We start from the raw sequence: 16,627 nt of genomic DNA, 5'->3' as shown, positions 1-16,627 counted from the left end.
GGGGGTAAATAAAGATAAAGAGCAGATAGAATCGGCGGCTGTTTGAATTCTAATTCCACCTTAAAAATGCTCACAAATTGCCTGTGGTGACTCAATTAGCGGCGGTGGCGACCATGCGCCGGTCTGTCTCGTTCACTGATAACCTCGGCGGCCAAGGTTGCATCACTGTCAACAAAGCACCAAGGGGGCCTCCCGACATGTGTTGGGACCGCCGACATGTGTTGGGACCGCCGTCATACTTGAAAACGTGTTTTTGTGAAGTTACATTGCCGAGACTTAGCACACCGCGTTCTGTGTTTTTGTCACCAGAAATCATTTATGAGCATGATGACGTCATGACACCATATTCTAGGACAGTGATGGCACACAGTAGATAGATGAACAAACATGCATGACACTGCTCACCAAAAACTGGGGATAATGGGATTTAGGGTCAAGTTTCAGGATGAACCTCAAATCAACTATAACCTTTACAGGTGAACTTAATTTGACCTACTCTAAATCCTTGAACGCAAATGTCCAACTGTTCAATGTTTTAGTACTGTTTGCACAACTTGCTGAGCTGAACAGCAAAATTCAAAACAACTGTTCGATCCGTACTGAAAATTCACCTGAAAGTCCAATACCCCTAACCCCTTGTCATCTACAGTGGGTACGGAAGGTTTTCAGACCCCCTTACGTTTTTCACTCTTTGTTATATTGCAGCCATTTGTTTAAATTTTTTACGTTATTTTTTTCCTCATTAATGTACACACACCACCCCATATTGAGGTAAAAAAATTTAAGTGTTGAAATTTTTGCTGATTTATTAAAAAAGAAAAATTGAAATATCACACAGCCATAAGTATACAGACCCTTTGCTGTGACACTCATACATTTAACTCGGGTGCTGTCCATTTCTTCTGATCATCCATGAGATGATCCTACACCTTCTTAGGATTCCAGCTGTGCTTGATTTTACTGATTGGACTTGATTAGGAAAGCCACACAGCTGTATATATATATATATATATACATCTACAGTATATTATTCTATTCTATTCTTAATACTACTATGACCCTCTGAGTTTTACCTCATTAAAAAAAAAAAAAAAAAAAAAAAATCAAGGTTTCGTAAAAAAAAATTGTAGACATGACGTTTGACAAACAAACATACCTGCTCCTTGGTGGAAGTAATCATTCTTATGCATGACCATCCAATATCACTGTATTTTAAAAAAAAAACACAATACCAGCATTGTATTAATGTACAATTTGCTCATTAAAGTATTATTAATACTTAGTTACAGGATATGGTCAAAATATTAGCAACAGCTTTCAGCGGCAAGTGTGCTGTAGTATACCTAATAAAATGTCCGCTGGGATGTACATTTGAACCCGTGGTTTGCTGGCAGGGGGCCTATCAGCAAGGGGAATCTGATGACCAAACAAAGCCGGGCACCACGGCGGTGGACAGACTCACCTTAGCAGGCGCCGCCATGTTCCTCCTGGTCGAGGCCATTACCCCCGTCTGTTGTGCAAACGCCCACCCTTTTTACCCTGACAAACTGTCTCCCCTATGACTTTGCATCGCCCCTGCACTCCCACACAAACACACATACATAGTAAACTAAAGGACGTCAATCTGTGAAAATGAAATAAATACAGTATACGCATTAGGTTCCGGCCTGCAGGGAGCAATGAGGAGAGAGCATTAAAAGAAAGTCCACGTGATAGGAATTCCCATGAAGATTGAGGGGGGCACGTGTTGCAACACTTCGTCTTATTCACTGTGGAACTTCCAATTCAACAGTGTTTGCGTCACTTCCAAGTGTACGAAAGCAAAAGTTCCTGTAAACTGTAACGGAAGGAGGAGAAAAAAATTCCCCCGCCACCCCCCCAAAAGAGAAAAAAATCAGTCAAAGTAGATAATATACAACTATAGGTCATCCATCCATCCATTTTCTGTCACGCTTCTCCTCACTAGGGTCGCAGGCGTGCTGGAGCCTATCCCAGCTGTCATTAGGCGGGAGGTGGGGTACACCCTGAATTAGTCGCCAGCCAATCGCAGGGCACATATACAGTGAGTAACTGTAAGGTCATTTTTCGCCCCTCATTAACGTACACACACATTTTTCCAGATTTATTAAAAAAGAAAAACTGAAATATCACACAGCCATAAGTATACAGACCCTTTGCTGTGACACTCATATATTTAACTCGGGTGCTGTCCATTTCTTCTGATCATCCAAGAGATGATCCCACACCTTCTTTGGATTCCAGCTCTGTGTGATTTTAGTGATTGGACTTGATTAGGAAAGCCACACAGCTGTCCAATAAGTATAATCAAACACAGCTGGACTCCAATGAAGGTATAGAACCATCTCAAGGATGATCAGAAGAAATGGACAGCACCAGAGTTAAATATGAGGGTCACAGCAAAGGGTCTGAATGGCTTATGGCTGTGTGATATTTCAGTTTTTCTTTTTATAAATGTCCATCCCTTTATTCAAAAGCAGGACATTACTTCAAATTGACAGTGCAGAAAAGGACTGATTCAGTTACTGATTTGGTCCGTAACAGCCAACAGAAAATAAGCAAAAATGTTGATCATTGTCTTCCAAAGTAAAAGCAGATTTTTGCAAATTTCTTATTTTGATTAAAGAAAAAGATAATCAGTCTGTTTTCATGGAGGATTACAGAAATATGAGTATAATTACTGTTGCGAGGATGAAATTCTGAGGACCAAGTTAAACGATGTCTAAAATGATTAATCGATTATCAAAATAGTTGATTAATTTGACAATTGATTAGTGGCCGATTAAGCGTTGCACCTCTTTTACCTACCAAAATAAACTTGAAGGAAAATGTGTGCAACTGTACAGAAACTCTGACCCATGCGTACACACATTAAAGAGGATAGAGAGTTGGTGAGGTGGTGAATTGAAGCCAGACTGTATAATCATGCCTTTCACACATCTAGTTTTTAATTAATATCAAACATTAATCATCAGTGCTCATCAAGAAATGAAGGTCACAGACTACTACTTGTATTTTATCATTGCTTTTTCCACGTGGTGATTATTTTATTTTTTTTGCAATGAAAGATAGGACAGTGCGTTTCTGGGTTTGTCTGTATGACTGTCAACCCATGTCGTTGTCAATCTGCGACATTACGCCAGCAATATTCACATTCCCGATGATTTTGTGTCTCTTTGTGTGAGCCAGGGTGTGCTCCTGCCCCTACTCTGTCGATGGGCCACAACTTTTTTGTCTTTCCCTCCTGACATTTTAATTTTTTTTAGTGTGTGTGGGGGGGGCACGAAGGCCACCAAACAATATTCCCTGACTTGTTGATAACTCGTCGATAAGCAGTTTGATTTCTGTCTCTGAAAAAATGTGTTTCTTCCTTTGGATTTCGCTTGTCGAAACGATTCCCCCTTCCCAAAGGACTGGCGAGAGTCCATCTATCCATTTTCTGTACCGCTTTATCCTCACTAGCGTCCGGGGCGTGCTGGAGACCTATCCCAGCTATCTTCGGTCGAGAGGTGGGGTACACCCCGAACTGGTCGCCAGCCAATCGCAGGGCACACATAATCAAACAACCAGTCACGCACACGTACACAGCTACGGGCAATTTAGAGTCTTCAATCAACCTACCATGCATGTTTTGGGGATGTGGGAGGAAACCAGAGTGCCCGGAGGAAACCAGAGTGCCCGGAGAAAACCCACACAGGCACGGGGAGAAACTGGCCAGCATGTCTCATTTATATCAGTGTGGTGCTTTCATTGACCAGATTTGGGTGAATTTTGGGGTGTTGAGGGCAGGATCACCATGCACATTTTTCTAAAGGCCTGGTATACACGTAAGGATTTTTTTCAAATCCTACAAGATTGTTTATCTGTTACAGACTCCACACATGAAGATTAAAATAAATAAATAAATAGATAATAATTAACAAAAAATCTGGTATTTACAGTTTTGGTCGTACTGTGTGTGATGTTTGTGGTGTGTTCTGTTCCACCACGGATCTGGACAAAAATAAATATAAATAAAAATCCTATTATGCACGTTGATAGGTCTGATTATTTTTTTGTCATGCGGCATTTTCATCTTTTGCGTGTACGCACACTTTAAGTAAGACTCCTACGCACTCTTTGATAAGTGAGGCCCCAGGGGCGTCAGATTTCTGTTCAGCACCGCGCTGCAATTGGCCAGTCTGTATTTTCAATGGTGTGGCTATGTGAAAATCAATTCATGTTGAGGATAATAGCTCGGTAAATGTTTATTTTCAACTTTTTTTACATACAAAAGATGTCTTACAATCTAACCTGAGAGACAGTGAGGCTGCTACAGAGAGGGCGGAATTGGTTTGGGGAAAGTTTGTCTTCTTCATTTTGTAATTTCAAAAGCAGATTTAGGGGCAGGGGGTGGGGACTAATCAGCCACAATATAACCTTTTGATGATTAGCAAATTAGCAAATGTCTGTGTGGCATTTGCATTATTCACCTCGACTTCACATTCTGTTGCAGCAGAAAGCATCCATCATTCCCGCTTTGGCTCAGGGGGCCTACATAGTGATGAGAAAAGATCAGTGGATATTACCCAAATCCCACCGCCCCCCGCCCCGTTGTTATTTTCACACGGGGTTAGTAGTGACTGCGTGCTCAACCAATTATTGCAGGGCTGAGCAAATGAGAGATGGTTTTGCATGTCTCCTTATGGTAGGAGGGGGGTGGGTGCCGCTGGCCCCTCCACCAATTTCTTATGCTTACATCTCATTTTCCTACTGTGTCGTCCACAGTGGGATTCTTCTACAAAATGCACAACATTTCAAGTATTCCTTCACAGCCCCCCAGTCGAGCGTTACGATTGCACACTCGAATGGCGCTCCTGCAAAACGCCTGCATCAAGGCTATCAAGTGACTGATTGTTGACTCTTTTGGGGTCTCGCCCGTGTAACTGCTCTCCATCTAACAATCTGTCACCAAGCAGACTAATAAATTAAAGCAGCTAAAAAAATGACATTAATAAAGAAGTCAGAAAGCATCAACTAATAGTCCAAAGTAACGATAATGATCATCATCTGGGTAGGTTGGGGGGTGGGAGAGGGAGGGCAGACTTAATGAAATTAAATGTCATCATCGTCCTTGAGTGAGGCAGACTTTAGCAGGAGGGTGTTGTTGCCTCCACGTCGGTTGCGTCTCGTCGGAATAGTCAAGCGATGCCTGGGTGAGGCCGCGAGGAGGGCATTCCCGGCAAGTTCGTGAAATGTGATTTTCCACAAGTCTTTTGTTTGTTTTCCTGAAGCGGCGCGGCGGCACCTTAGTCGTTACTGCGGTGGTGGTGTCTCCCCCACCATCTCGATCCCGTGCTGCTGGAGCTGTGCTCTCAGCAAGGCGTTCTCGTTCTTCAGTTCCTGGATCTTGACAGAGAAGACACAAGAAGAAGAAGGACTCAGGACCATTTTTGTCCTGTGTCGTGCCCCCCTCTACTGCAGGGTGTCAGATTTGGGTTACCATGACGACTACTAAATATGAATGTGGGACAAACATGGCTAAAATGTGTTATTTTGCACTTCCTTCTGTATGTTAGTAACGTACATTTTTTTTTTGCCCGCTACAGTGGCTATGCCAGTGACTGCTACTAGGGCTGGGAATCTCTGGCATGAGGCCGATTCGATACATATCTAGATACACAAGTAGCGATTTGACTCAAAAACGACATCTTTACAGGCGGAATGATTTGTTACGATACGATTCAGTATGGAAGCGATACGATTTTCGAGTCGGTGCAGAAAAAAATTTGCTAGTTAACATTTGCACATGACTAAATTGACTTAACCCAATTCTATACAATGACATTTGTCTAACCTTATTTTTAAGCATGTACAGTAAAAGACCACTTAACTGTGAGTATTGTTGCCATAATTAATTTAGAAGATTTTTTCTCCACAAACAATATTTAAAGAGCCATGGGGGGGTCTCGTACACAGTGCCATTTAAGCGACGGCACACATACACTGCTCACCCATTCCCCCCCGCCCCTGCTGAGTGCTGATTGACTTTTTGAACTTTTAAGTCATGATGACTAGCTTAGTTCAACTGGCGAGTGTTGTTTCAGCTTCGGGATATACCTGGCTGTGTGTCCTCACTGAAGTTTCTTTTTAGGGTTGCCCAGTACAAACAAACGTATAAGTGGACCTTGAGGACTCGAAAAGAAGCATAAGTTTGCCGAGTTACAGCCCAAGGAAATTGCTGAGATGTACCTACCTTTGCCATATTGTCTGCATGTTGACAAACGGCGGTGCACATTTCGCGGCCGGCCTTGGTGTCGTCGGCGGACTTGAGATAACGTGATGTTGCACTCAACGTTTACAACTCCTGGGGGAACGTTACTTTGCTATCGCTGTGACCACAAAAGTAGTGTATTTTTTGGACTATAAGGTGCACTTTAAAATCCTTTATTTTTCTTAAAAATCGACAGTGCGTTTTATAATCCGGTGCGCCTTATGTATTAAATCTTGTTGTGCTTACTGACCTCAAACCCATTTTATGTGGTACACGGTGCTCAAAAACGTGTCAATATGTTTTAGTACGACTTTGGTAAACTACGAAGCCGCACCGCTTGATGGATTGTCGGAGAATTACGGCTACTGTAGTTAGGAGCCTCGCGGAGTAATACGTAGTGTGCGTCAACATAATATTATGGTGTATAAGCACCCCAAAATGGCACCTGTCAAGAGACATGCATACAAAGCATATTATTATGTTGTTGTTTTGTTTAATGCGCCTTATAATCTGGTGCGCCTTATGTATGAAAATAGACCCATTCATTGATATTGCGCCTTACAGCCCGGTGCGCCTTACAGTCTTAAAACTGCGGTATCTTAACTACTGAAAAGCTATTTGATGTTGAAATAGTGACACTACGGAGAAATGTAGTTAAACTAGTAGTGTCGCTAGTATCCACCACTGCTGTGTTTGGTTGTAAACATAATGCTACCTGCGAAGCACAGCGCGAAATAAAATAATTTTGATTAGAGATAAAATGATTGGTGGGACACCATGAAATATAAAATGTCATTTTTTTTTCTTTTTTAATGTAAGGGGGACTTGACATAAGATCCATCCATCCATCCATTTTCTGAGCCGCTTCTCCTCACTAGGGTCGCGGGCGTGCTGGAGCCTATCCCAGCTGTCATCGGGCAGGAGGCGGGGTACAGCCTGAACTGGTTCCCAGCCAATTGCAGGGCACATACAAACAGTCAACCATCCGCACTCACATTCACACCTACGGGCAATTTAGAGTTGTCAATTAACCTAGAATGCACGTTTTTGGGATGTGGGAGGAAACCGGAGTGCCCGGAGAAAACCCACGCAAGCACGGGGAGAACATGCAAACTCCACACAGGCTGGGCCGGGGATTGAACCCTGGTCCTCAGAACTGTGAGGCAGACGCTCTAACCAGTTGTCCACCGTGCCGCCTTAATGCACCCATTAACTGTAAAAAAAATAAAGAGAAGTAAGCCTATCAATATTATTATCATTCACAATGTGTTGTGTCTGCATCAGTGTAGGAAATATTTTAATTTTGTTTTGGTGGAAGTACCTCAATTTGTCGACAGTAATATTGTTGATTACTTTCGAATGATGGTAGCTAGTCATAAAAAAATATATTTCATTTTGGAAGTGAATTAGAAAACCCCTCAGAAACATCCCTAAATGGCATTTCCTGGCCCGCGTTGCCATACCTGCTGCCTGCAGAGCTCATTGTCCACCTGGAGCCTCTCCACTTCCTTCAGGCTATCCTGCAGCCGCTGGTTGCCCTGCCTGAGCTCACGGATGTAGTCGCACGCTTTGGACAGGATGCCTCCTTTGCTCTGGAAGGACAAAAAGGGGAGGATTTTTGTTGGCAATATTGGCCTTCCAAAACAGTCTAGTTTTAAGAAAAGGTTCCCCACCGCTGGATAAGATGGTCATGTGTCTGCAGGTTGAAGGGAGCAAAGAGCTCTCATTGACTAAACGTTGACCATTAGACATGGATGATATGGATTTAATAGTTTTAATTATTGAAATTAGATTTTGCATATTTTTGCTATCGCCTGTAAAACAAGTAGTACGCATTTTTATGTGGTTTTATTCAACAAACTACAGGTGTCTAAAGCCAGGGTATCTGCTGGTTTAACTAAGCTAAATTTAAGACCTCTAATTCATTAAATGTGACCATAAGAGTTGGGTGATATGGGCTCAATATTAAATGTTTCAATGAAATTCTGCGATAATATTTTCTATATACTAAAACATCTGCATGATTAAATAATTAATCATGGGCACGTTTTAGGGCACTGCCATCAAATTTAACTAAATGTGACCACTCGGAAGGGGCAACATTAGCTTAATATTAAAACAATCTTTGATCATATTTTGTATATCATATATCAACATTTATGCATGCAAACTCTCTAGATTTACTTTATTTACACACAACAAAATAAAAATACTGATTTAAATTAAACTACCTCAACACAATTGGAGAAGAATGTGCCATTTTTAAGAGCATTGAAGAGATCATTTATGATAAGGTGTAATTTTTTAAAGGATAAATCAAAGCCTTCATGTGAAAAAAAATCTAATTTAAAACTTTAAGACCTACTTTTAGGCTGGTTTGATCAAATTGAAGACCTTTCATTAATGAAATGTGAGCATGCAGAGTAGTAGTGGTAGTAGTAGATAATATGGGCTCAATATTATATCACAGTATTTGTCATTTTATTAAATATCAAAAAATGTCTTTATGGGCGTAACGATGCATGCATTAATTAGCATTCAGATTTTTCAGTATGGAACAGAGATGTCCCGAGTTCCCACCCGAAACATTACAGTAAGAGACAGGAAGTTTAACTGCCTAACGCTGTAGCCACACGTCTGCTCAGTAAACAAACACAGGGTGGCCCAGTCTCTGGCTAGAGGGCGTCATAGCTGGCGAGATGCTCTGGACATTTCATGTTAAACAGCATCATGGGAACATCAGCGCAACACGGAAAAATGACAAAAATCAAAAAATGCCATTGATGCGTTTATAGCATAATTGACATTTTATTTAGTTTACATTGTTATTTATATTCATGAATTTGTTACTGCACTCTATGTTCCATCAAGACTTCAATGTGCAATATCATATACACAATGCATATTAACATGTTTTTTCCATGCACAATACATACTGGGTGTATTATAATCATGGATATGTCATTATAGCTCATTGTCAGTAAGATAATCTTCCCTCTTGCACTAGTTGTACAAATACTGCTGTTGCATTATTGGACTACATTTATTACTTTCATTATTTATTACTTGCCACAGACCAACAGGCAACACCTTAAATCTCTGACTCCTTTTCTTCCTGATTTCCCTCAAATGCTGCTCTTGTATTTGTCCCCCCACCCCTCCCCCCTTTTTTTCCCCACTTTGTTGGTTGCTCTTATTTTGGTGTAATTGCAAATATTGTTGCTGTGACAATCTAATTTCCCTCACGGGAAGAATAAAGTATCTACCTACCTACTGAAAAATGGACATCCTTGGAAATGTTCATGGATCAAACACCTGTTGTGAGTTTTGCCATTTAGCTCCTTGTTACAAAACAGCAAGATGAGCAAAAAGTATTGAAACATTGAACAGTTGGACATGTGCATTCAAAGAATTAATCAAATTAAGTTCATCGGTAAAGGTTACCGTGCATTTTAGGTTCATCCTGAAATTTCCCCTGAGGGCCAAATCACTCATTTTTAGTGAGTAGCGTGTCTCATTTAAAACCCAGATATGTACTGAACTGTGAGTTTTATTTTTTTTGGGGTGGGGGGATGGCACATCAGTGCCCTACTAATATTTATTTTACCTTTTTTTTTTTTTAAGGATTACTGGACCCACAGAATATGGACTCTGGGTAGGGCGATTAAAATGACAACTTACTGCTCCGGTTTTGGTGCTGTCCATGTTGCAGTCAGGGATGATTTTGGAGAGTGTCACAATCCAGTTGTTGATTTTGTCCCTCCTCCGCCTCTCAACTAAAAAAAAAAAAGAAACAGCAAGTGGTCATTTTTCTTTGAGATGCTAGGCTATGACAGCTCCACAGCAGCTTCTAGTGGCCACCTTGAGAACACAACTGTCATGCCACATCCATTTCAACACAGCGCCAGTGTTGTGTTGCGCCCTGTCAGACAATCGAAAAGGCCGCAATCACGGCTAATTACCCACCTTCATTATGTTGTGCTCTCCTCCTTTCATCTCGCGGAGTTCGCGGCCCGTCCATTTTCCTTCAAAGAAACAAAACACACACATGCTTGTTTATCCACACAAAACAATATCTCCCATCTCTGACACACATGCACCCACTGTGAGCCCTCACATTCACTTCATCCCCAAGACTATTAACAACCGTTCTTGGCTGTTATCTTGGACGTCTTTTCTAATCGTGGTAGCTACACCGGGCTTTTTTCACGTTGTCCTAAATACGTGCCTCAAGCTCCAACAACCTTCTCTGCTTTCCGGGTGGGGACCTAAGGGGGGGCGTGCCGTTTTACTGCGCCGTAAACCAACGGTGATGACGGAGGGAGCTGTCTTCTGGCATTCTGAGCTGCCGGCTAATGAGACAACTGTCTCTCATCTAGGCGTCTTCCCTCAGGTATTCCGTTAATTAAGACGCGGCAGTGAAACCGTTTCAACTGTGCAGCAAAGCACGAAGGGTCTGTAACACCATTCCGTATAAATATTAATGACCTATTTTCACATGAAGACCCGCTAACTATCTTTTACCCATTTAAAAAAAAAAAAAGTGACGGGGATTTATCAACATGTGCCTTTCAAGCAAAAACCAGAGAAGCAGGACATTGCTGTGTTTGTGGGTGGTTTCACACAGAGACACACCACTCTTAAGATACAGTAAATAGATGACTGTGGGGAGGTACAGTGCCGTGAAAAAGTATTGGGCCCCTTCTCAAATTCTTAGATTTTTGCATAGTTTTCCCACTTTGTTTAAGATCATCAAACAAATGTAAATATCAGACAAATATAACCCAAGTGGATTTAAAATGCTGTTTTTAAATGGTGATTTAATTTATTAAGAGAAAAAAACCTATTCAAATTTACCTGGCGCTGTGTGAAAAATTAATGGCCCCTTAAACCTAATAAATGGTTGGGCCACCCTTGGTAGCAACAACTGAAATCAAGCATCTTCTATAACTGGAAATGAGTCTTTCACATCTCTATAGAAATATTTTTGGCCCACTCTTCCTTACAGAATTGTTTGAATTCAGCAAAAATACAGGGTTTCCGAGCATGAGTGGTCTTTTTAAGGTCATGCCACTGGATTTCAATCGGATTCAAGTCTGGACTTTGACTAAATAAAATCAATATTTAAAAAGAGCATTTTATGTTTATTTGGGTTATCTCTGTCTGATATTTACATTTGTTTGATGATCTTAAACATTAAAGTGCGGAAACTATAAAAAATATATCAAGTTGAGAAGGGGGCCAATACAGTTCATGGAACTGTAGCCCTTGTTACGTCGCGTTTTTCAGAATTTCTCTCTCTTTTTTTTTTTGTTTTTTTAATCGATTATGGTTATATCACACACTGCTGTGTGATACTACTATTCTGATTATGGGATGCCACGTCACTGTCTGAAAGCGGTTATATCCTGCATTTGCTGAGTTCTGTGTAGGGATGCACCGATAGCGATACCAGCATTCGTGCACATACTGCACCTATGTACAGTATTGGTACTCAAAAAATTCTGTGATACTGTACACACCGATAACATATCACCATCCTGACATACAGTATCTTTCGGGTTAGGGTTAGCAACCAGCCATGTAATCTGTTTATGATATGTATGTATGGATATACTTTAAAAACCCTGATGACAACACTTTTAGGCGACTGAAAATTATGCTCTGCGAATGGATGATGATGCACTTTCTCCCCATTGAACTAATGTGCAGTTGTACATGTGTTGCACAGCTGAAACTGTATTGTAGGTAGTAACCGCATGCATCTCTGTGTCAGTTTCGTAGAAGTTTGTTTTTATGTTATTTTTTCCAAAATTGATTACTAGAAGGGTCACTGATGGTGTAGCGGTACACTCGCCTGACTTTGGTGCGGGCAGCATGGGTTCAGTTCCCGCTCAGTGATGGTGTGAATGTGATTGGTTGTCCGTGTCTATATGTGCCCTGCGACTGACTAGCGACCAGTGGCTCTAGCGCCACGCGACACTAACCACGATAAGCAGTGTTGAAAATGGATGGATGGATTCCTAGAGGAATTAACATTTGTATTGGAATCCTATACAGTTGTAATGATTCATTTTGCTTTCTTTGTATTGCTTTGTTATATGGGATTTATTCTGTTAGTATTAAGTTGTAATGATGAATTGTTACTGTAAAAAGTGTTTTGAGTGAAACATATGCTTTATTTCAGAAAAGTTTGTATTTTTGAACAATATTAAATTCAAATTACAGCAAGTAGTCAAACGTAAGTACTTGTACTTTGTCTGAAAAAAGTGGTACTGTTGCATCCTTAGTTCTGTATAAAAGGCAAAGGCGGATCTTGTGTTATGGCAAAATACTGTATGTAGTAGCCATTTTCACACTGCCGTTGTAAAAGTTGCTGTGTATTCCGTTATGGCCCTAATGCAGCAATTTTGCAGGATCTTTGTGTGAAAGAGGTTTTTAACTGAATCTCATCAGCTCGCGCACCCAATAAAAAGTCCAGACAGTGTGCATCATTTCGTTATCTGCACAAATAACGCAGCCGCTATGGACGCGCGTGAGACAAAATCAGAGTGAGTCTGGAGATGTTGTTTCCAGACGCAGCACGGCGACCTAATTTTTAATTCCTGATGGGGAACAAGTTGCAGGGCTAACAACAATGGATGAGGGTCAGCACTGAGGGAGCACTACATCTGCGTCTCACACATCAAGAGCGAGGAGAATCACCAGGGATTGGTGGGGAGGGAGGGAAGGGGAGGAGGAAGGAGGCTGCTTCTCTCTGCTCTGGATCTAATTTGATTAGTTCATTTGCTGCAAATAGGAATGTGCTGTGATGGTGGTGATGGGGAAAAGGAAGAGGAGGACAAAGGGGAAATGGGGAAAGCGTTCCTCACCAGTTTAAACCTTCATGCCGCAGCGTCTCGTTTTCATCTCTGCGGACGGCACATAGGGTGGGGAAATTTTTACTTCACGTTGACAAACGGGAATGTCATTGTTGATTAGTTCACACTCAAAACGGAAAACTACCCAGGCGGGAAGAATCATGCACACAACAACAACAACACATCCGTAAAAAACATTTTGTCTTACGCTCCGTCTCCTGTTCGTCATGTGTCTAGCTCACAACAACGCGCCTTTTGTGTCTAAACAACAACGGCACGTTTCAGCGCTGGCTAAATGCTAACGAAGGGCAATATTGACTTAACTCGATTTGACAATCGGTCATGTGCTTGTTGCAGAGTTAAGCGGCTTTGCCCTGACGAGGAAAAACTTTGCTTTAAATGCCGCTAATTTTGCTAATTTTGCTTCGCCTGGGCACGAGTATGTGTTTTAGTACATCAGAATAGACACTGTAGAGTGGGTACGGAAAGTATTTAGACCCCCTTAAATGTTTCACTCTTTGTTATATTGCAGCCATTTGCTCAAATCATTTAAATTAATTTTTTTCCTCACTACTGTACACACAGCACCCCGTATTGACAGAAAAAAAATTTCATTGTTGAAATTTTTGCAGCTTTATTAAAAAAGAAAAACTGAAATATCACACAGCCGTAAATATTCAGACCCTTTGCTGTGACACTCATTTAACTCGGGTGCTGTCCATTTCTTCTGATCATCCTTGAGATGGTTCTACAATAAATACGATTCTCTGGTCTAATGAGACCAAGATAGAACTTTTTGGCCTTAATTCTACGCGGTATGCATGGAGAAAACCATGCACTGCTCATCACCTGTCCAATACAGTCCCAACAGTGAAGCATGGTGGTGGCAGCATCATGCTGTGGGGTGTTTTTCAGCTGTAGGGAAAGGGGAACTGGTTGCAATCGAAAGAAAGATGAATGCGGCCAAGTACAGGGATATCCTGGACGAAAACCTTCTCCGGAGTGCTCAGGACCTCAGGCCGAAGGTTCACCTTCCAACAAGATTATGACCCTAAACACACAGCTAAAATACTGAAGGAGTGGCTTCAGAACAACTCCCTGACTGTTCTTGAATGGCCCAGCCAGAACCCTGACTTAAACCCAATTGAGCATCTCTGGAGAGACCTGAAAATGGCTGTCCACCTATGTTCACCATCCAACCTGACAGAACTGGAGAGGATCTGTAAGGAGGAATGACAGAGCATCCTCTAATGCAGGTGTGAAAAACTTGTTGCATCATTCCCAAAAAGACTCATGGCTGTATTTAGATAAAAAGGATGCTTCTACTAAATACTGAACAAAGGGTCTGAATACTTATGGCTGTGTGATATTTCTGTTTTTCTTTTTTAATGAATCTGCAAAAATTTCAACAATTCCGTTTTTTTTCTCTCAATGTGGGGTGCTGTGTACATTAATGAGGACAAAAACTTAAATGATTTTAGCAAATGGCTGCAATATAACAAAGAGTGAAAAGTTTAAGGGGGTCTGGATACTTTCCATAGCCACTGTATATATTACTGGTAGCAGTGGTTAACATCTTTTAACACTAAAGATCACTAAGTGACAATAGCTTTGCAAATGTCCCCTTGTCTTCTCCCTCCATTACTGGACTTGTATGACGGGCGCCTCAAACAGGTGAGCAAGTTTATTTTTGTTTTATTTAGGTTTGTGATTATACATTTACGACAGCTGCTTAAAACACTACGTACAGTAAATAAAGAATGTATGATAGTGGCAATTTGAACATAGTTATCCATCCACTGAACATACTTTCCTACAGGAAAAAGTGTTTTGATGCCAAAACAAATAAAATCTCTTTAAGCAGTTGCTAACGGTCTATGTGAGTAGTAGTAGTCACTTTATATGATTTTTATTCAGTTTTGTGGTTAATTTCTCTTAACGCCACCTGTCAGGCTTTTTCAAGTAGTTTTACTTGATTTTAGCTTCATGGTGACATGGCGGTGCTAGTGGACACCTTCACACATGAGAGGTTCTGGGTTCGAGTCTTTGCTCGTCTGTTTCGGCGTGGAGTACTCCGGCATCATTCCATATCCCCAAAAACTGACTCTAAATTGTTCATAGGTGTGAATGTGAGTATGAATGGTTGTTTGTCTATATGTGCCCTGCGATTGACTGGGTGACCGGTCCGCCTATTGCCTCAGCTGGGATAGACTTCACAAGAGGTATAGAAAATGAATGGATCGATAGTTCTGTGGTTAACTTTGACAGTTACTTAAAACATCTGTAAACTGCGCAATGACCATAAAGATTCCAATATTAAAACTATACAATCTTTACATTGAATAAAGGTTTTACAATGGCGACAGTTTGACCCTGAAACTAATTTATTCCATTATTTCCTAAGGGAAAAAATATGCATTCCACTATGGAGGTTCCAGCCATTGTAGTGACACATGAGGTGACTTTAGGGCTAAAACAACAGGAGACAAAATGAGGGCAGAAACACAGTTGGGCGTAGAAGTATTACAGAGCAAGAAAACTGTCCTGAAATAGGCCATAAATTACTTTTATAGACCTACACCCATCTAAGATCCCATATAATAAAATATTATGACTTATCTTAAAAATATAACAATATGGTAGTTCTCCTGTACTGTGCTTGGCATTTTTATCCCAAGCACAGTACAGAGCAATACAACCTTCATTCAATCTGGTCTGTTTGTATTTGGAGTGTGTGTCAAGTGAGGGTTGTTGTTGCAACCTATGGAGCAAATTGCTGAAAAATTAAATGACAGCAAGGCTGAATTCAAGTGATTAACTTCCAAGTTACAAAATTTTGGTTAGGCATTTTTTTTTCTCTTATGTGTCATGGCAGCGTAAAAAGAAAACAAAACATTGAACCGGCTATCTTCAAATTGGAATTAGGCCTCCAAATGTGGATACAAAAATATCCAATATCCAGCGTTAACGAACAAATGGGATATACCACATCAATGACAGCTTGACGCCATCGCAATACAACAATTGGTGACGTATACGCACCTGCGCCTGCGAAGCAACACAATTCAAATATAAAAAAAATGCCCACTGCAATTCTAAACTACAGCAAAAGACTAGACAATTAAATATGGTTAAATAGGCAACATAAGAGGTGTATATAATATTGAAAATGTTCAACATATGGTGCATTTGAGGTGTAAAGAACATTAAATATGGTTTAAATATGTTACATTAGAGGTGTACCTTGCATTAAATAAGTGAATAATGTGTAGTAATGTGGAGGCCACCCTCCTTTAAATCGATAGAAGGCAAACGGGTTCGACCAACCCAAGCAAACATTATGTAATGTTTAACGTTTGGCTTACTTATGAATTATTTTAACGCTTTTGGAGTGTGTTACGTGTAATTTGGGCATCTGCATGCTGGTTGTTCCGTGTTCCATCAGTGCAAACGCAGCAATACGGCATGTGTGTCACTTGAAATGTTCATTGTAATA

General features: G+C 40.9%; 1 protein-coding gene across 3 annotated transcripts in view; it reads right to left on the bottom strand.

The window, feature by feature from the left end:
- Positions 1-4,249: 4,249 nt before the first annotated feature.
- The window catches only part of LOC133479190 (upstream stimulatory factor 2), a 31,472-nt gene continuing 19,094 nt past the window's right edge, over positions 4,250-16,627 (bottom strand). For 2 of the 3 annotated variants that reach the window (XM_061775796.1, XM_061775798.1), the window contains 5 exons: positions 13,144-13,182; positions 10,238-10,296; positions 9,953-10,047; positions 7,735-7,863; positions 4,250-5,406 (listed from right to left, as the gene is read on the bottom strand). In XM_061775796.1, coding sequence (XP_061631780.1) covers positions 5,314-5,406; positions 7,735-7,863; positions 9,953-10,047; positions 10,238-10,296; positions 13,144-13,182 — 415 coding nt within the window. In that variant the 3' untranslated portion in view covers positions 4,250-5,313. The remainder of the gene's footprint in view (positions 5,407-7,734; positions 7,864-9,952; positions 10,048-10,237; positions 10,297-13,143; positions 13,183-16,627) is intronic. The other variant, XM_061775797.1, reaches the window with a different exon arrangement.

The sequence above is a fragment of the Phyllopteryx taeniolatus genome, chromosome 6, assembly GCF_024500385.1.
Source record: "Phyllopteryx taeniolatus isolate TA_2022b chromosome 6, UOR_Ptae_1.2, whole genome shotgun sequence".
Lineage (NCBI taxonomy): Eukaryota > Metazoa > Chordata > Actinopteri > Syngnathiformes > Syngnathidae > Phyllopteryx > Phyllopteryx taeniolatus.
This window is presented reverse-complemented; position numbering and strand designations above follow the sequence as displayed.